The following is a 20,878-nucleotide window of genomic DNA, read 5'->3' on the forward strand; positions in this document are numbered from 1 at the left end:
ATACCCTCAAATTAAAGCTGACCGTCTGCAGTTAAAGCACATCTTGTTCATTTCATTTTAAATTGATTGTGGTGGTGTATAGAACCAAAAATGTTAGAATTGTGTTGATGTCCCAATATGTATGGACCTGACTGTACCTCACAAAATAGTTATTAACATTCAACATATCTACTTTATGTTGGCATCATTTTGTAAATGTAATTTCTTCTTTTACAACATTAGAAGGCTTAGAATTTTAGTAGCAATTTTTCAACTTTTCAGAAACTCACTTTATTAAGGACCAATTCAGTTCTAGAGCGACTTTCAGGAGTTGACTAGAGGGGCTTAATAGAAACGACCTATAAATGACAATATTTTAGAAACTACACCCTAAAATTATTCAAAACGGATTTTGTTAACTCTTTAATTGTTCCACAAGAATTAAAGCATTTGAGGTTTTTGCAGATTTTCCATTTTAATCCATTTGTTCATGTAACAAAGGGTTAAAAGCAAAACAAACCTCAATGTTCATTACCATGATTCTTCAGTTTACAGAAAAGAAAGAGATGCAAATGAGCTCTGCAAGCTCTGCCTCTAATGCCACCAGATGTAAGGCAGCTATACTATTTTAAAAGGTTGAACATTCACTTATAAGTCAATGTTCGACCTTTTAAATAGGACTTGAGACATGACTCATGATATTAAATAAGCCAGCACCTTATCTGTAGACAGCTGTTTCTGGGCGATTGCCCCTCATCAGTGCAGAGCAGGGAGTACTGGCTTAACTGGGTCAGGGGCCTAAGTCAGGATTTGGGGGGTACTATATCTCCTTTTACCCCCTAATATCTCTTCAGTTTACAGAAACACCCCATATGTGGTCGTAATGGGTACATGGCAGGGATCAAAATGGGTATATGGCAAATTTTGGTGGAATTGTTTTTGGGCACCATGTCACATTTGAGACACCATAAGGTGCCCCTATAAATCCCCAAAAAGTGACCCCATTTTGGAAACTATAACCCTCAAGTAATTTATTGAGGGTTAAAGTGAGCACTTCAACCCAATTGGTGTTTCATAGAATTTAGAAGCACTTGGCTGTGAAAATGAAAAGACATTTTTTCAAATAAAAAGTTGAATTAGCCCCAAGTTTTTCATTTTCACAAGGTGTAACAGAAGAAAAAGCACCACATAGTTTGTTACGCATTTTTCTTGAATATGGCAACAGCCCATATATGGTTATAATCTACTGACTGGGCACATGGCAGCATTCAGAAAGGAAGGAGCACCATTCTTTGGGGTGCAAATTTAGCTGGAATCGTTTTTGAGTGCCATGTCAAAATTGCAGAGCCCTTGAGATACTAATAAAGTGTAAAACCCCCCAAAACGTACTCATTTTGGAAACTAAATATTTTAAGAAATTCACCTAGGGAGATGGTGATTGGCTTGATCCCACAGATGTTTGATTTTAGGCGTTTTCAAACTGGGATATAAAATAAAAAATTACATTGTATTTAAATTATATGTGGTTTTAATTAATAAGTGGTATTAGGAAGAAATGCACCCTGAATATAGTTTTTCAAGTACAACAATACCCCAAATGTCAGGGGTGGGGAACCTCCGGCCAGCGGGATCATCTCATGTGGTCCCCAGCTCACTACTGGCTGCCACAGTATATAGTGAAAATGCTAATGACCACTTCTATTATAGAAGTGGTCATTAGCATGCGGGAGGCACAGGAAGGTGATAACAGCGCAGCATTAGCTGTATTCACCTTCCCTGGTCTTCTTCCAGCCTCACTGTGTGCAAATCACAGTAAAGCACGGCGGGAAGAATACCAGGGAGTGTAAGTGAATCTGCCAAGTGGTAGAGCTGTCCAGAGCTGGAGAGGTACGTTTATTTTTTAATTTTTTTTAAATGTCTGATCTGAGGTCTGATTGGTGCTGTGGGGGTCACATAGGGGCTGATCTGAGGCTAATGGAGGGTGGGGAGGGTCTCATCTGAGGCTGGGGAGGGTCTGATGGGGTCTGATCTGAGGCTGGGGGAGTCTGATCTGAGGCTGATATAGGCTGATGGAGGCGGGGGGAGGGGCAGATCTGAGGCTGGGAAAAGGACAAAGGCAGGGACAGTTGTGAAGGAAGGAGGCAGGGACAGTGAAAGCTGGGTGAACCCTCCCCCCCTCCAAATGGCCCTCGGCAGCAAAAAGGCTCTCTATCCCTGCCATATATGGTCAGAAACTGCTGCTTTGGTACACTGCGGGATTCAGAAGAGAAAGAACACCATGAGCATTTAAGGCCTAGTTTGATGATTTAAATTATATAGCATTGGCCAATAAATGGTGAAGTAAAAAAAAAATAATAAAATCTCCAAGAAGTGACCCTATTGTAGAAACCATGCTCTTCACATAGCTTTTTGACCCCACAGGTGTTTTGAAAGTGAAAAGTGCAAAGTGAAAGTAGCAATTTTGCCACATGTCTTTTCAGTGCCCATCATGTGCCAGTCCAAAAATAAGACCTCTTATTATGCTGTGTTTTCGGGTTTTAGAAACACCCACATGTGGCCCTGTTCTTTTCTCAGGGCTCAGGAGTAAAAGTGCACCATGTGCATGTTGAGGCCCAATATGGTGATGGTTCTGGCTTAAAATCACACCACACTTCTTAATTAATAGGCAGGTTCTACTGTGTACGGAAAAGCCATAAATGTGGATGTAAGCTGCTATGTGGGCACACTGCAGGGATTAAAAGGGAAGGAGCAAGGATTTTGCCTTAATGGTTTTCAGGTTCTGCATCACATTTGATGGAGTGGAGGCCCCTAACAAAATGATATTGTGGAAACTATGCCTCTTCAAGGAATTTATCAAGGTGTGGATTGAGCATTTTGACCCCATAGGTACTTTGCAAAAATTAGTGTACAGCGCACTGTGCAAAGTGAAAATTACAATTTTTCCACAGAAATGCTGTGCCCAGCTGCTGCCATCTGAGATTCACACTGCATCCCTTCAGTTTTTAGGAGTGTTCTACTATTTACAGAAATCCTCTACCGAATAGCGAGAAGCACCTTTCACATTAACTCTCAGATTTTTACCTATGGGGGATTCTAGAGTATTCTACATTATAATCAGTACAGTTGCATTACCGTTGCATAGGTTGGCCACACAGGTTTGGACTCTGGGTATGAGTCTCTCTAGTTTCACTGCTACTCCTGCTGAGAGCCCGTTGTGGAACAACAGAGGCCAATTGCATGTCCACATTCTCCCAGATAAGGGCTTCTGCATACAGTATGACATTACATCTTCAGAGTGGTATTTGAAACGAAAAGTGGCGGGGACTTTAGGGAGGCTGCTGTCCGATTAAGGTATAAATTTGGTTGGAACCCGGTATACTGAAGGAGAAAAGTTTGGGGGGGGGGGGAAGGTGGGGAGGGTTCGGGGGTTATCTTCAAGGGGGAGCTAGCCGACTGGCTTTAACGGTCAGAATTTTGATTGTGAGGTCATTATATATTAGGCTATGCTAGAGGCTAACTTGATTTATATGAAGAATCTTGCGACATGAGATAACTTTATTGTATCTTTCTGCCTAACTTTGTCCATTCTTCATGATTCTGTACCTTGCTTTTGCTTGTGATATGAAAATTGATAAAAGTTAATAAAGATTATATTTAAAAAAAAAAAAAAAAGTATGACATTACCTCTTTATCTCATTTCTATGAAAACAATGTTCTTTTATCCTTTACACAACTTTAAACACTATACAATGTCCCACAATCGGATATTTCCAGCTACTTCATGCTCTGTCCACACAGTTTCCACCTCCTAATTTATCCATCTCCTCCTATCTGATAAGAGGCATACTTTATGAACAGGGACTGAATTGACCCATACATTATTATCTAGTTCAATCCCAGTTACTAGCTACATCCTTGAAGGTTGAAGCTTGGTGGCGTTCGGTAATCCCAGATCTCACCCTAGATGAATGCATTGTCAGTCGCTCTCCAGATGTCCCCAGCAGCAAATAATAGATTTATACAATTATGTTTACAGCATCAATGCTATCTTATTCTGGTCAGCCTGCTTAAATGGGCAAAATACCATTTACTAATTGCCATAGATGTTCAGCTCCTGATGCTGACTTTATCCGCTTTTTGTTGGCCCAGGATTAGTTGTGATGGTCAGACATGTTGTATTAGGCAGACATCTTGTGTTCTCACCTCAGAAAGGAGTTAAGTAAAGATTTAAAGTGAAGAAACAGCTTGGTTAGTGAATAATCCTGATGTGCTTTGGCTAATAAAATAGAGGTCCTTAACTAATCGAATAAAAGGGTCATGATGTAATATATTTGCCATAGTGAGGGAGGTTTGGCCAGGATCAGTGGGGTACCTCCAATGGAGGCAGACCACGCCGCTGCTATGGGGTCCAGCAGTAGAGTAAAGGCTCCGCCCCCTAATTACACCATCTGGGCTTCCATCTCGAGTCCCTACCATGGGCGGGCCTGCCTTCTGGCTCTTGGCTACCCTGCCCACAGTTCCTAATTAGCGTTCTTTCTTCTCTACTCTCTGCTGGGTTGGCCACTGAGCATTAGCAGTGCTAGCAGAGCCTGCTGTTTGTTGGCTGGCCTAGCACCCAGCAGAGACATTTTAGTTACCTGAATTTATCTGTGAGCATGGAGCAAATAATTGAGGTAGTAGCTGTGCTCTAATGACGACGCACTCTAGCCTAGGCCATCCAGGCACCAGACAGCTACTCCACAAGTAAGTGCAGAGCCCGCACTTGATCTTTAGCTTAATGTATACCCCCCTCTACATCAGTCCCTCATTACAAACTACAGGCCAGTGAGTGATGACTTCACCGTGACCCCTGACACTACAAGGAGTAACTGCCCTGGTCTGCTTGCTGAAGTCTCTACTGCCATCTGACAGTCCTTAGCTGAGCAGGTTAACCCCTGCTTTTTTGGCCTCAAGTTTATCTAGCATGTATGCTTGCAAATACTTTGTAGACTATAGGTACAGTATATGTGTGTATATATATATATATATATATATATATATATACACATACACACACATACTGCATATACATCTGTGTCAATTTTTGGCCCAAGGAAGCCATGGCATAAGACAACCTATTTAACAGTGTGTGTATATACTATAATATATATATATATATATATATATATATATATATATATATATATATATATACACACACACTACGTGCAGAATTATTAGGCAAATTAGTATTTTGACCACATCATCCTCTTTATGCATGTTGTCTTACTCCAAGCTGTATAGGCTCGAAAGCCTACTACCAATTAAGCATATTAGGTGATGTGCATCTCTGTAATGAGAAGGGGTGTGGTCTAATGACATCAACACCCTATATCAGGTGTGCATAATTATTAGGCAACTTCCTTTCCTTTGGAAAAATGGGTCAAAAGAAGGACTTGACAGGCTCAGAAAAGTCAAAAATAGTGAGATATCTTGCAGAGGGATGCAGCACTCTTAAAATTGCAAAGCTTCTGAAGCGTGATCATCGAACAATCAAGCGTTTCATTCAAAATAGTCAACAGGGTCGCAAGAAGCGTGTGGAAAAACCAAGGCACAAAATAACTGCCCATGAACTGAGAAAAGTCAAGCGTGCAGCTGCCAAGATGCCACTTGCCACCAGTTTGGCCATATTTCAGAGCTGCAACATCACTGGAGTGCCCAAAAGCACAAGGTGTGCAATACTCAGAGACATGGCCAAGGTAAGAAAGGCTTAAAGACGACCACCACTGAACAAGACACACAAGCTGAAACGTCAAGACTGGGCCAAGAAATATCTCAAGACTAATTTTTCTAAGGTTTTATGGACTGATGAAATGAGAGTGAGTCTTGATGGGCCAGATGGCTGGATTGGTAAAGGGCAGAGAGCTCCAGTCCGACTCAGACGCCAGCAAGGTGGAGGTGGAGTACTGGTTTGGGCTGGTATCATCAAAGATGAGCTTGTGGGGCCTTTTTGGGTTGAGGATGGAGTCAAGCTCAACTCCCAGTCCTACTGCCAGTTTCTGGAAGACACCTTCTTCAAGCAGTGGTACAGGAAGAAGTCTGCAAGGTAAGAAAAACATGATTTTCATGCAGGACAATGCTCCATCACACGCGTCCAAGTACTCCACAACGTGGCTGGCAAGAAAGGGTATAAAAGAAGAAAATCTAATGACATGGCCTCCTTGTTCACCTGATCTGAACCCCACTGAGAACCTGTGGTCCATCATCAAATGTGAGATTTACAAGGAGGGAAAACAGTACACCTCTCTGAATAGTGTCTGGGAGGCTGTGGTTGCTGCTGCACGCAATGTTGATGGTGAACAGATCAAAACACTGACGGAATCCATGGATGGCAGGCTTTTGAGTGTCCTTGCAAAGAAAGGTGGCTATATTGATCACTGATTTGTTTTTGAATGTCAGAAATGTATATTTGTGAATGTTGAGATGTTATATTGGTTTCACTGGTAAAAATAAATAATTGAAATGGGTATATATTTGTTTTTTGCTAAGTTGCCTAATAATTATGTACAGTAATAGTCACCTGCACACACAGATATCCCCCTAAAATAGCTAAAACTAAAAACAAACTAAAAACTACTTCCAAAAATATTCAGCTTTGATATTAATGAGTTTTTTGGGTTCATTGAGAACATGGTTGTTGTTCAATAATAAAATTAATCCTCAAAAACACAACTTGCCTAATAATTCTGCACTCCCTGTATATATATATATATATATATATATATATATATACACATACACACACACATCCAGAAAATGGACGGCACTCCAGTTAGATGAAATTAAGTGATTCCTTTAGGCTTGAAAAAGGCTCATTTTGGAGCCGAAACGTTGCACCGGATGGTTGAATAAAAGGAACCACTTAATTTCATCTAACTGGAGTGCCGTCCATTTTCTGGATACATTGGTGGGGTAAGAAGTCGATTCCCCTGGAACGTGCACCCAATTTTTTCTGATTATAGCCAGTGCCGCCATTTTTCTTATATATATATATATATATATATATATATATATATATATATATATATATATATATCCTGAGGACAGACCAGCATTACCTTCTATTCTACTGCAGTCTAACCGATAAGATGTTCTGCAGAACCTCCAGTGCCAGAAGCAGGTGTCTAAACTGCACCTCTCCAGTGAATATTGGACAGAGCTTGTTACAGTACAGTTGATGGAGCTGTGTAGTTCCTCTAACTTTCATTAGATTAGTTCCTGTGCCGACTTCTGGCACCCGAGCTCCTGCAGAACAGCTGATCAGTGGGAATGTCAGACTCCTACCAATGAAATCAAGATGGCCTGTCCCCAGGATGGGCTATCCTTGCAAAAATCTCGACAACCCTTTTAATTGTCATATCATTATAGATCTTTACACTGGTAAAGGGGCACATTTTTATATATACGGGTAGTGAGAGGGGCTAGAAACATATTAACAATGTTTCTGTTTGTAAAATTGGGGCATATTAGCCCCAATAATGGCAGGGTTTGTGTTAGCCCCATCTATTTTCAGCCCAAAATATTGCGACTTTGCCAGGACTGTCTTTGAATATCAGGGACAATCCCGGCAAATTCAGGACAGTTGGCAACTATGTAGGCATGGGGGCTCCATTCAGAGTCTTGCTATGGGGCCCAATGATTACTATGTATGCCCCTGGCCAGGATAAATATATTTGTCTACTGAAACTGAAGTAGGCCATTGAAATGTTTATGATTATGTTTGATCATTGGTGTTGGGGAAAGTGATAAATGAAGAGGACCTATTCTAGTTTTATTGCCCAAATGGCTCTTTGGAGATTAGTATTAAAACAGGAGCGGATTAAGGAACAAATTATGTCCACATGGAGTGTTTGTGATAAGAAACTTTTGTCCAATTAGAAGTTGTTGTAGGTGTAACTTAGGTATATCAATGGTTACATTAATAATGATGTAATCTGTGTGAGTAACATTGAAGTGTATAGATTGCAACACACTGCAGAAAACTTGAATTATAATTTTAATTATTCCTTTGTTCAAATCTGCCTGACCTGTATTTATTTACTGCTTTTGTCTCTGAATAAACGAAAGAATCTTCCCAAAGAAGAAGTGAGAATGAGTTTTGTGTTGCAGTGGCCAATTTCCAACACTCGCTCCAAATTACAGGTATTCTGGAGGGAAGCAACGAATCTGCTGTCGGCTGTGATTGGTCACACAGTTCCTATAGATCTCAGAATCTGTCTCCTGGGTCTTCTGGAAGGGGACTAATGGGGATATCAAATTCAAATGGTTCTACAAAAAACGATTCCTACCATAGCTTGGAAATAAATTGCACTGAGGTGGATGGCTAGATGTTCCCCCTCAGTCCCTCAGCAATGCAATTTTGTAACGACCATACGAATATTTTATAAAAAGAGAGGACGGCTAGAGACTTTCCACAAAATATGGGATTTGTGGCGTAGTTCCCTTTTGACAGTCTATACAAAAAGAGGGTTCCAAAGTTCATAGGATTCCGTTTGTTGCTCTCTCAATCTAGCCTCATCCCTAGTTGTTATACACGCAGATAGGTCATATCTAGAGTTGAACGGAAACCTGGATGTTCGGAAGTCAATGGGGACCCAAACTTTTGAGCACCAAAATGGCTCTAAACAAGTCATGGAAAGGGTTAGAGGGCTGCAAAATGTGGTTAAGAGCATGGCAAGTGTTCTGCAAACAAATGTTTGTAGGGAAATGACTTAAAATAACATAAAATACGTAAAAATAAAAAATAATAATCTTGATCTAGGAGGTCCATATGGAGTAGGAGGTTGAGGAGGCGGTGGATGTGGCGGTGTAGGTGGAAGCGGCGGTGGAGGAGGTAGCCTACACTGGTTTTATTTTTAATTTAATTTTATTATTATTTTTTGGGTAGACCCAAAACATTGGGAAATATAACCTGTGATAACCCCCTCCAGCCGTGCTAAACAAACGTTCAGACAATACACTGGATTCAGGGCAGGCCAGCACCTACAAGGCGTAAAAGGCAAGCACATGCCATGTGCCCAATTTGAAGACCCAGAAGTTGAAGGGGGCAGACCCATCAGTCAGTACGTGTAGGCTCAACCATGTCGCATGTCCATGTGACGTCCATGATCCAATTGGATATCTTCTCTATAAACTTTTGATGTTTTTTTTCTGCGCCAACCATGGTGATAACTTGCAGCGGGGAATCAGGGTTCTACACCGGAAAGGGAGCCTGAGAAAAGGATACCACATCCAAGAGAGGTCAATGGATGAAATTAAATGTGATCGAGCGGAAATGTGGGACAAATTATTGAAGCCGAAGTTTCCAAGAAAAGGCGGGGGCGCACGGCAATTACCCACTCCCGACTAGGGGAGGTAGTGCCGATAAATAACAATACAGGACTCTTAAGATGCCCTGTTATTGGAATGATTAATAAAAAATTACAGGGAATGTCACTGGGGTATTTTAGATTTGGAAACGTTAGACAGGAGAGGCCCTGCTGCTGCTTTGTTGACTCTAGATAACTTCTGCCTGATCGCATGTTTGATGAGGTCCACGATCCAATTGGATATCTTCTCTGTCAACTTTCAATGTTCTTTTATGCGCCTACCATGTTGATCACGGTTAGCAGCGAATCAGGGTTCCACGCCGGAGAGGGAGCGTGAGAAAGGGATACCACATCCAAGGGAGGTCAAGGGCTGAAATTTGATCAAGAGGAAATGTGAAACAAGTTGTTAAAGCGGAAGGATCGAATGAAAGGATGTGGCGCCCGTCAATTAAAGACGAATTTTAGAAATTTGTCCCTGTCACCTATGCAGAGCAGGGGTTTATTCACGGCAAAACTGTATTCATGTCACCCACCAATTGAACAGCCGATTTTACCAAAATTAGGTCTGTGTCACCTATGCAGAGCAGGGATTTGTACACGGCAGAATTGGCAAAATGTCACCTGACAATTTAGGTCCCTGTCTCCTATGCAGAGCAGGGGTTTATTAACGGCAAAATATCACCCAAGAATGTAACAGACGCTTTTGCACCCTGCTCCCTCTTTTGCTGTGCTGGTGCCTCTGTGCGACCACCACCTCTTCCTCCGAACTAGACAGGTCACTCGCATGACCTTGATTCCATGTGGGGTCTAGTATCTCATCATCATGTTGATGAAATGCTGACTCCTGCTAAGACGTTCCATATCAGCTGGTGGTGCTGGTGCATGTCTGTGATAACGCCCCCTGCCGTGCTAAACACAAGTTCATAAAATACACTGGCTGCAGGGCAGGCCAGCACCTCCAAGGCGTAAAGGGCAAGTTCAGGCCATGTGCCCAATTTGGAGACCCAGAAGTTGAAGGGGGCAGACCCATCATCATCGCTTCAGGCTCTGATTGCACAGCATGCAAACCACTTGTGTCTTGTCGTCAGCACATTGTCTAAAGAACTACCATGCCAGGGAACTCCTTGGAGCTGGCTTTGGTGTGCTCGGTCCCTTGGTGCAGTGGGCAGTAGCAGGCGTACTGTCTAGGGGACAGCCGCTCCGCTTTTGCACCCTGCTCCCTCTTCTGCTGTGCTTGTGGCTCTGTGCGACCACCGCCTCTTCCTCCGAACTACACAGGTTACTCGCATGACCTTGATTCCATGTGGGGTCGAGGACCTCATTGTCCTCCACATCATCTTCCACCCAGTCTCTAACTCCCGCCCTCCTTGTCGGTCTGCACACTGCAGAAAGCCATAGCAGTTGGCACCTGTGTTTCGTTATCATCCGAGACGTGCTGCAGTGGTACTCCCATTTACTCATCCTGAAACATAAGTGGTTGGGCATCGGTGCACTCAATCTCTTCCACTTCTGGGGCAGGGCTATGTGGATGGCCCTGGGAAACCCTGCTAGCAGAGTCATAAAAAAGCAGAAGAGACTGCTCCATGACTTGGGGCCCAGACTTCTTGGCTGATTTTCAAGGGGGTAAGGTGAAAGACTGATGGCCATGGGCTGCAGGTGCCAACTCTGATCTTTCAGCAGGAGACTGGGTGGGAGACAATGTGAAGGAACTGGAGGCACTGTCAGCCACGCAATCTACTATAGCCTGTACTTGTTCCTGCCTCACCATTCACAGAGGCGCATTCGGCCGAAAGTAACGCTGAAAGTTCTGTCGCCTACTCGCACCTGAGGAAGAGGATTCAATTGTGCGTGTAGCTGGCACAGATCTACCACATCCTCTCCCCGCAACAGGAGCTCCACCAGCAGCACCACGACCGGGGCCACGTCCCTGAGTTGATGCTCTCCTCATTCTTTGCGTTCACCCGCCAAACTAACAGATGGTTTATGTCAGGCGACAATGTAACCGCCAATAGTCAACAATTAGGTTTACTGAGAGTAAGGCAGTGCCGATGTCATAAAGAGGAAACATTTCTTGAGGTCACACAACAGTGTGACAGGCGAATTTTATACAAATTACTTCACGGTCACAAAAAAATGTTCATTTGTCAACCAACAATGTAACTGCAGTATTGTCTGGTTGTATTTGACTGTGACAAATGCAGCAAAGGCCCCAGATGTAGGGTCTTGCACAAAATGGGTGTTTTTTTTAATCCAGAATATAACTGTATTATCTACGCTTGTATTGGACTGTCAGAAATGCAGCAAAGGCCGCAAATCTAGTGTCTTGCACAAAATGGATATTTTTTTAAATATCAGAATATAACTGCAGCATTTAAAGTTTGTATTTGACTTTCACAAATGCAACAAAGCCAGCAAATGTATTATCTTGAATATAACAGCAGTATCTAAAGTTTGTATTGGACTGTCAGAAATGCAGCAAAAGCCGCAAAAGTATTATCTTGCCCAAAATGGGTGTTTTTTGAATACCAGAATATAACAGCAGTATCTAACACTTCTATTTGACTGTGAGAAATGCAGCAAAGGCCCCAGATGTAGGGTCTTGCACAAAATGGGTGTTTTTTTAAACCCAGAATATAACTGCAATATTTAAAGTTTGTATTTGACTGTCACAAATGCAACAAAGCCCGCAAATGTATTATCTTGCCCAAAATTGGTGTTTTTTGAATACCGGAATATAACAGCAGTATCTAATGCTTGCATTGGACTGTCAGAAATGCAGCAAAGGCCGCAAATTCGAAGTGGCTAGCTTCACTCCAACACTCCCTGGGACGATGCAATGAATAGGGGACACACCCTTTATTTCCAGACTTTCTGAGGGCTCCTGTCTGGTGTTAGGTGCCTTTGATACTAAGCAGATGGTTACAATAAAATAAAATAAAAAGTCTCTTTACTGGGGATGACTGAAGTTGTAGTACATACAGCAGCAGTAGGCACAGTTCTGAGGAATTTACCAATGGCTGCATCTGGGCAATGGTAATCATGGTAGTAATCCTAAAAACTCTTTCTGCAGTTCACGTGCTGAATGCAAATCTCAGATCCAATGGCCAGTCCGTTTTAAAGTGTGGTGGACTCTGGAGGTAATAAACCCTTTCCACAAACAGTAAAGTCTTATTGCCATAAACAAGTGGTACTTTACTGCATCGATCTTGCACGGCCTTGGAGATGGTTCTAAACCTTCTAAGATGTCTTATCTCTTTCCCTCAGGGGTAGTTGTGACGCTTTGCGATACTAGGAAATCGCAAATGCGCCATATCAACATAGAAATATAGAAACATAGAATGTGTCGGCAGATAAGAACCATTTGGCCTATCTAGTCTGCACAATATACTGAATACTATGGATAGCCCCTGGCCCTATCTTATTTCACAATCACAAAGACAAAAGAGCCTTCACTAAGAATCTTCTCTTTTGACTAAAAAAGTAATTCACAGAGCAGAGGTGCCATTATCACCACCTTGTGACAAACCTTTCCTGCCCATGCCAAGTTGAGTACCCATCCATCTAGTTCTCTTATGACAGAACCTCATAAACCTGGTCTTTCTGCAGCCATAGTGTCTCCAATACCAGCAGGGGTCTCACACCTTTACAGGAGGGAAGATGACCTGAAAGTCACCTCCAATCCATAAACTTCATATTCTTCCCATATTTTCCTAATATTTCATGGGTTATGGAAATGTGAAAGGAACCATCTTTTCAGAGATGGTTTTGGTTCTCCTAACCCACCTTCTAGGAAACCCGCGGACAAATCAGAGATTCCCGCTCTGAGATATAAAGGTTCTGGGGCACCCTGTATCATCTTCTAGTCGTATTTGTTATCAGCTGATGCGTAAACTTGTACTGATTATCAATATCAACAATATTTCTTGATTGGACTTACGGGATATGGAGAAATGGGCAAAGCAAAGATGCTGCCAGGTTTTCTCCCTATGGGGCAAAGGACTGCCCCTGTTCCAATTACACAAGGCTGGACCTAAACATGTCATAACCACTCCCTGCTTCAGAGTAGGTAAAAACAGTGACATACTCAGGTCCTGCGTCCTTCACCTACCGTCTGACGTCGTCTAACATCTCGACCGCCCGCAGGGACACGGGCACCCCACCATCTTGGATTATTATTTCAAAGACTTTGCCTATTACTGGACCCTACCACGGTAATTCTGAACTTACAGACATTCTAGTCCCTTCCACCTCTTACCTATTTCTATCCAAACCAATCTGTTCGACTGGCAGGTATATTTATCTGTCAGTTTTAATGTATATATTTTTGTGTAGTTTTTAGACTAAAAGCTAACAATTCAATTGTTCTAGTTTTGCCCTTGTTACTTGATTACCTGATCTATGCTAAGAACTCCGTCCTCAGAGTAGACATACTACCGGATTGTTTTATTTTTATAAATTGTTGATGGGTTAGCTAGGTTGCAAATAACCATTTAGTCCCTTTAGGATTAGCTAGCCGGGGTCTCTTCGCCCCGATTCAATACGAAGAGTGGTGGCAGCAAATTAATTTCATTTCCAGCGTGAAATCAGTAATTTTATTTTTACTGATTGTACATACAATCGTGATTGCATCCTGTCTGGGCCCACCAACCAATCTTAAACGTCTTCTGTGCTCACAGTGGATTCGGCTCCAGAAGTCTCTAGTGGAGACCTGTATGGCAACTGTGGCTTAGTACGACGGGATTGGCGGGTGGTTGTCCCAGTAGTCTTTTAGTTAAATTGTTCTTTGGCAGCTTTTCAGTCTCAGGAAAGGTGTTTGCTGGATGAGGCTTCACTTTGGGCCTACTTCTCAGGAGCTCACACATGCATGTCTTGCTTCTAGCTCGCTCTACAGGGTGGCTCCAGCCCATCACCTTAGTAACCTAGGCCAACACTGCCAGTGTTAAATATATATTGCCCATACATGACCGTTTGGGATACATAGTGCATAAAGAAAAAAGTGCTTTATCGTTGAATCACAGCATTTAACTATTGGTACACAATTAACGATTTGCAGTGATCTGTATAGTAGTGCATTCTAACTGCCAGTCTGCCTATGAGACCCTGCCTCTGGCTGGGCATCATAGGCTTCCATAGTTGGCAGACCTCGGGTTGCCATACCATTCTGCAATGGCATTGCAGGGAGCCAATAAAGTGAGAGTGGGAGCCACCTTCCTCTGTAAACCGTTTAGATGTGATAGTCAGCATTGTGATTTTAGGACTGTTGAGCTAATTGATAAAAAAAATATTATTTATGTAACAGTATGGAACTCCTGGAGATATGTGCAAATGGGTGACCACAACACAGGGCAACACAGGGCCCTCGTGATCGGTGGAAACTCCACTGGTTAAACCCCCCCACTGATCAAATTCTTATTCCCTATCCACAGGACAGGGGTATGCATTTGTAATGGTATAACACCTTTCATGTAAATCCCTGCTTTAGTGAGATACATTAACCTGATATTATTTACAAACATTAAGGGATGAAATTAAGGATGTTGCTTAAAAAATAATTAAAATAATTATAATGCAACAAAAACTGGTGTAAATTATAGCTTCAATTGACACCCAACCATAGCTGGCACAGATTATAGTTTGTGGTGTACAGATAGCTAAATATGTGACATGAACCTCTTAATAAATTTTGCACACCTTACTACACATTTTTTTATACACTTGAGCATGAAATGCCAGTCTCAGAAATCCTCCCCCAAGTGCTGTAACGCATCTATTGTGAATGTGAACTCCACTGACAAGATGCAGTTGTCAATAATATACAATATATATTAGTATTTTTTAGTTACCAACTGGAGAGCAGAGAGGTGTCTATAATGTCTATGGGTTCTCCTATCTAAGGCTACTTTCACACCTGCGTTAGGTGCGGATCCGTCTGGTATCTGGACAGACGGATCTGCACCTATAAAGCAAATGATTGTCTCCGTTCAGAACGGATCCGTTTGCATTACCATGAACAAAAAAAATAAAAATGCAAACGGATCATGATAATGCAAACAGATCCGTTTTGAAAGTCAATGGGAGGCGGATCTGTTTTCAATCGCACCATATTGTGTCAGTGAAAACGGATCCGTCCCCATTGACTTACATTGTAAGGCTACTTTCACACTAGCGCTTGATCGGATCCGTTCTGAACGGACCCGATCATATTAATGCAGACGGAGGCTCCGTTCAGTACGGATCCGTCTGCATTAATAACTTAGAAAAATTTCTAAGTGCGCAAGATGCCTGAGCGGATCCGTTCAGACTTTCAATGTAAAGTCAATGGGGGACGGATCCGTTTGAAGATTGAGCCATATGGTGTCATCTTCAAGCGGATCCGTTCCCATTGACTTACATTGTAAGTCTGAACGGATCTGCTCGCCTCCGCACGGCCAGGCGGACAGCTGAACGCTGCAAGCAGCGTTCAGCTGTCCGCCTGGCCGTGCGGAGGCGAGCGGAGCGGAGGCTGAACGCCGCCAGACTGATGCAGTCTGAGCGGATCCGCTCCATTCAGACTGCATCAGGGCTGGACGGAGGCGTTCGGGTCCGCTTGTGAGCTCCTTCAAACGGAGCTCACGAGCGGACCGACGAACGCTAGTGTGAAAGTAGCCTAAGTCAGACGGATCCGTTTGGCTCAGCATCGCCAGGCGGACACCAAAATGCTGCAAGCAGCGTTTTGGTGTCCGCCTCCAGAGCGGAATGGAGGCTGAACAGAGGCAAACTGATGCATTCTGAACGGATCCTTATCCATTCAGAATGCATTGGGGCTAAACTGATCCATTTTGGGCCACTTGTGAGAGCCCTGAAACGGATCTTACAAGCGGACCCAGAAACGCCAGTGTGAAAGTAGCCCAAGACATTAATGGCATAACCACAGGACATAATATAACTGTCTAATAGATGTAGGTCAGTCCTCTGGGACCTGTAGGTATCTTTAGAAAAGGGTTTTTCCAATGCCCCCCCAGCTGCTAGCTGTAGTATTCAGGTGAAAAGTGAAGTGAATAGAGAGGTGGCACTACATGTGCACGGCCCTATTCATTCACATTTATGGAAGTTAAACAAGCATGCACACTTGTTTCTATGACTCCCTCTAATTGGATGGAGATCGCTAGCTCTCAGTTCATTTTCAGCTTGGATGCTGGTGGGCATGGGCTGGGTGATTCCCATTCGGGAGAAAGGAGCAGGTCCCAGAGGTGGGACCTTCATCTATTAGATAGTTATGGCATATTCTGTGGATTCAGTATGTCATGAAGGTCTAAAATGGAAATACTGTACCCCTTCAATATATTTTGTATGTCTACCTTGAATATTTGAATGTGGCTTTCATTGTAACAATTTACAATGCAGTAATAACAGTAAGGGTACTTTCACACTTGCGGCAGGAAGGATCCGACAGGCTGTTCATGTTCACCCTGTCGGATTCGTCCTTCCGCTATCTCGCCGTGCTGCCGGACTGCCGTTCTGTTCCCATTGACTATAATGGGGACGGGGTGGAGCTCCGGCGCAGTGCGGCAGTTCGCGGTGAGAGGCCGCCGTGCACTGCCATACTGTGCCGGAGCTCCGCCCCCATCCCCATTATAGTCAATGGGGACGGGGCGGCGGGGCGGCGGTCCGGCGGCGCGGCAAAATAGCGGAAGGACGGATCCGACAGGGTGAACAGCCTGACGGATCCGTCCTGCCGCAAGTGTGAACGTACCCTCAAGGAGGTGGTCTTCAATGTAAATTATGTTGATTGGATTTGCTTTACCTTCTCAGTGCAGATACATCTCCAGTATACGCAGCAAACAGAAGATTTATCACAGATTTCACCTAAAAAAGGAAATAAAATATGATATTCAGCATGCATAGGAAATATGAGGGAGAAATGGGACATTTAAAATAATTTTTCTCTATTTACAGTTACAATTTTTATAGTTTGCCTAATACCTAGTGGGCCCATAGACAATGATGTGTCAGTTTAGGGACAAGCTGTCTAGACACAGCCAGATAAAAATGTATTTGCCATTTACCATTCAACATACATTTCTTTATAAAGCCTGAGGCCCCTTACACAAAGCAGAGTACAGGCATCTGTGTTGTATACTGTAGCTTTTTGGTGTGGAGCCACACAGCATGCCTGTGCTGCTGCAAAGGCTCCATTGCTTCTAAGGGACATTATTTACAAATGTATGTTGTCCAGTGAGACAAGTCACAATTTTATATTTCCATCAAAACAACTACATGTGAAATTGCAAGCATACAAAGGAATAGTAGAGGCCTATCAAAGCCCTGGAAAAGATCCTTTAACCACATATAACAGACAACAGACTCTACCACACTTGGGGGGTCATTTATTAAGACCAACATTTTAGACATTTGGTGTAGATTTAGAACATTTGCTATGCCTAAAAAAGGCATGCCTGCCCACAACACACAACCTTTTTTACACCTGGCGTGAGCGGGGAAAAGTAGCAGATTGCGGTGTAAATAATCTTTCTGCTGCAATCTGCAACAGATATATGCCAGAAAACTGAAGTATATCAATTCATAATTGACCCCCATCATTTGTAAATTGAGGGGTCTATTGTTCTCAATAAGTATGATACTCCAGCATATTAAGTGAGCGGTAATTTTACTTAGATCCTGGTGTACAGATATAATTCGGGCGCAAAGCAAAACTATCAGGTGCATCAGCACCAAAGCCAGAGTCATTTTGAGATGGTTTATTTAACAAATCTTATAAAACCACACGTCTCTGGGGCCCTTTGTCAAGACAGCAGAATAACTTTTACGCCTGATAACAGGTGTAAAGGAGGAGCAAAAACGACTCCAGATTGCTGGAGATGCAATTAATTCATAAATTAGGCTAATTCTCCAGCAGCGCAGAGGGGAAACAAAGATTAGTGCACAAAGCTAGTAAATGACCCCCAATATGTACACTTGATAATGTCTATTATAGGGTACATGGTCGAACTAATATGATAAATAAAAGGACCAACTGGTCCTACCGCATCCAGGGTTTTGCTGGCGTGTCGGTGTGATGTCTGCTAAAACAGGAACAAGGTCGCTGTGGTCATAGAGCAAAATGAATAACCACATAAACAGGGGATGGTAACTGTCCCTGGTAAATCCTCAGCAGGGGGTGCTATGCTGGCCCTGTAAGAATCTAGGGCACTGCTTTTCCCTTAGTACTACCACACAGTACTAATGCCCACACTGTGCCCCTTTTCAGTAGTTATGCCAACACTGTGCCCCCTTGCAGTAACAGTTTCCACATTGTGCCCCTCACAGTAGTTATCCCCACACTGTGCTCAAAGTAGTAATACACGGTGCCCCCTAACAGTAGTAATATCCACATTGTGCCCTCATAGTAGTAATACCCTGTAAGACCGAGCCACCCCAATGGTATAACAGGGTAATCTAGGGAATTGCTTTCCCCTTAAAGTTACCACACAGTACTAATACCCACACTGTGCCTCTTACAGCAGTAATGCCTTCATTGTAGCCCCCTCACAGTACTAATGCCCACATTGTGCTCCCTCATAGTAGCAATTCCCTCATTCTGCCCTTTTCAGTAGTGCTGACTCTAGCTCCATTAATAAAGTAAAAAAAAGCACACCCTCTGTGCCCGGGGCACATGTTCTGCTTGCCTCCCCTCGTTAAGTCCCTTGTTATCAGAACACTATACCTGAGCACTCAACTGGTGCATATTTGATAGGGTTTCATTTACAGGGAGACCTCCTGTAAGACATTTGGTTCATATGATTAATTTGGTTCACACCTCAAATGTGTTGTGCAGTGGGATCTGGGATCTCGTAATCCTGATCTGTGTTAGGAACACTTATATTGTCCATGGTCATTATGTGTGGACAATTTTTTTTGGTTGCAGGTAAATGTTCCTGTTGTTGGAGAGGACAGTGAGCTCCTGACAATGATGATACTCAAATTAGAGGGCTGTCTAAGAGACCGGCAACTACGCGATCAAGAGGAGAAGGTGAGTTAATTTTTTTTTTACCCTCAATTGATCACCTACTAAGCATTCTGTATTCAGAATGCTATTATTTTCCCTTATAACCATGTGAGGCCTCATGCACACGACCGTTGTGTGCATCCGTGGCCGTTGTGCCGTTTTCCGTTTTTTTTCGCGGACCCATTGACTTTCAATGGGTCCGTGGAAAAATCCGAAAATGCACCGTTTTGCAGCCGAGGCCGTGACCCATGTATCCTGTCCGTCAAAATAATAAGACCTGTCCTATTTTTTTGACGGACAACGGTTCACGGACCCATTCAAGTCAATGGGTCCGTGAAAGAACACGGATGCACACAAGATTGGCATCCGTGTCCACCTAAAGGGGTTAATTGTACTATCATATTCCCCTGTAAAAGATAAGGGCTGCCAGGCAGCAGGGGGCAGACCCCCCCCCCCTCCCCAGTTTGAATATCGTTGGTGGCACAGTGTGCGCCCCCCATCGGGCCCCCCCTTCCTCCCTCTAATGTTAGAAATCGTTGGTGGCACAGTGTGCGCCCACCATCGCCCCCCCCCCTCCCTCCCTCTATTGTAATAAATCGTTGGTGGCACAGTGTGCGCCCACCATCGCCCCCCCTCCCTCTATAGCAGTAACAACATTGGTGGCAGTGTGCGGCCTCCCATTCCCCCCCCCCCATCATTGGTGGCAGCGGAGTTCCGATCGGAGTCCCAGTTTAATCGCTGGGGCTCCGATCGGTAACCATGGCAACCAGGAAGCTACTGCAGCCCTGGTTGCCATGGTTATTTATCAATAGTACAACAGTAGAAGATTCATACTTACCTGCTTGCTGCTGCGATGTCTGTGAACGGCCGGGAGCTCCACCTACTGGTAAGTGACAGTTCTTTAGCAATGCGCCGCACAGAACTTTCACTTACCAGTAGGTGGAGCTCCCGGCCGGACACAGACATCGCAGCAGCAAGCAGGTAACTATGAGTCTTCTACTATTGTACTATTGCTAAGTAACCATGGCAACCAGGACTGCAGTAGCGTCCTGGTTGCCATGGTTACCGATCGGAGCCCCAGTGATTAAACTGGGACTCCGATCGGAACTCCGCTGCCACCAATGATTGGGGGGGGGGAACGGGAGGCCGCACACTGCCACCAATGTTGTTACTGCTATAGAGGGAGGGGGGGCCGATGGTGGGCACACACTGTGCCACCAACAATTTATTACAATAGAGGGAGGGAGGGGGGGCGATGGTGGGCGCACACTGTGCCACCAACGATTTATTACAATAGAGGGAGGGGGGGTGCGATGGTGGGCGCACACTGTGCCACCAACGATTTATTACACTAGAGGGAGGAAGGGGGGCCCGATGGGGGGCGCACACTGTGCCACCAACGATATTCAAACTGGGGGGGGGGTCTGCCCCCTACTGCCTGGCAGCCCTGACCTCTTACAGGGGAATATGATAGTACAATTAACCCCTTTAGGTGCCGCACCTGAAGGGGTTAAATGTGCTATCATATCCCCCTGTAAGAGATCGGGTGCTGCCAGGCAGCAGGGGG

The 20,878-nt window shown here is 43.8% G+C and overlaps 1 protein-coding gene across 2 annotated transcripts in view; it reads right to left on the minus strand.

Annotated features, from left to right (window-relative positions):
- The window catches only part of GLS (glutaminase), a 1,258,313-nt gene that overhangs the window by 206,841 nt on the left and 1,030,594 nt on the right, over nt 1-20,878 (minus strand). Inside the window, exon 15 of one of the 2 annotated variants that reach the window (XM_044303244.1) lies at nt 17,110-17,171. In XM_044303244.1, the coding sequence (XP_044159179.1) occupies nt 17,110-17,171 (62 nt within the window). Of the gene's footprint in view, nt 1-17,109; nt 17,172-20,878 lie in introns of those variants that run through there. The other variant, XM_044303245.1, reaches the window with a different exon arrangement.

Source organism: Bufo gargarizans, chromosome 8 (genome assembly GCF_014858855.1).
Source record: "Bufo gargarizans isolate SCDJY-AF-19 chromosome 8, ASM1485885v1, whole genome shotgun sequence".
NCBI classification, from domain to species: Eukaryota; Metazoa; Chordata; class Amphibia; order Anura; family Bufonidae; genus Bufo; species Bufo gargarizans.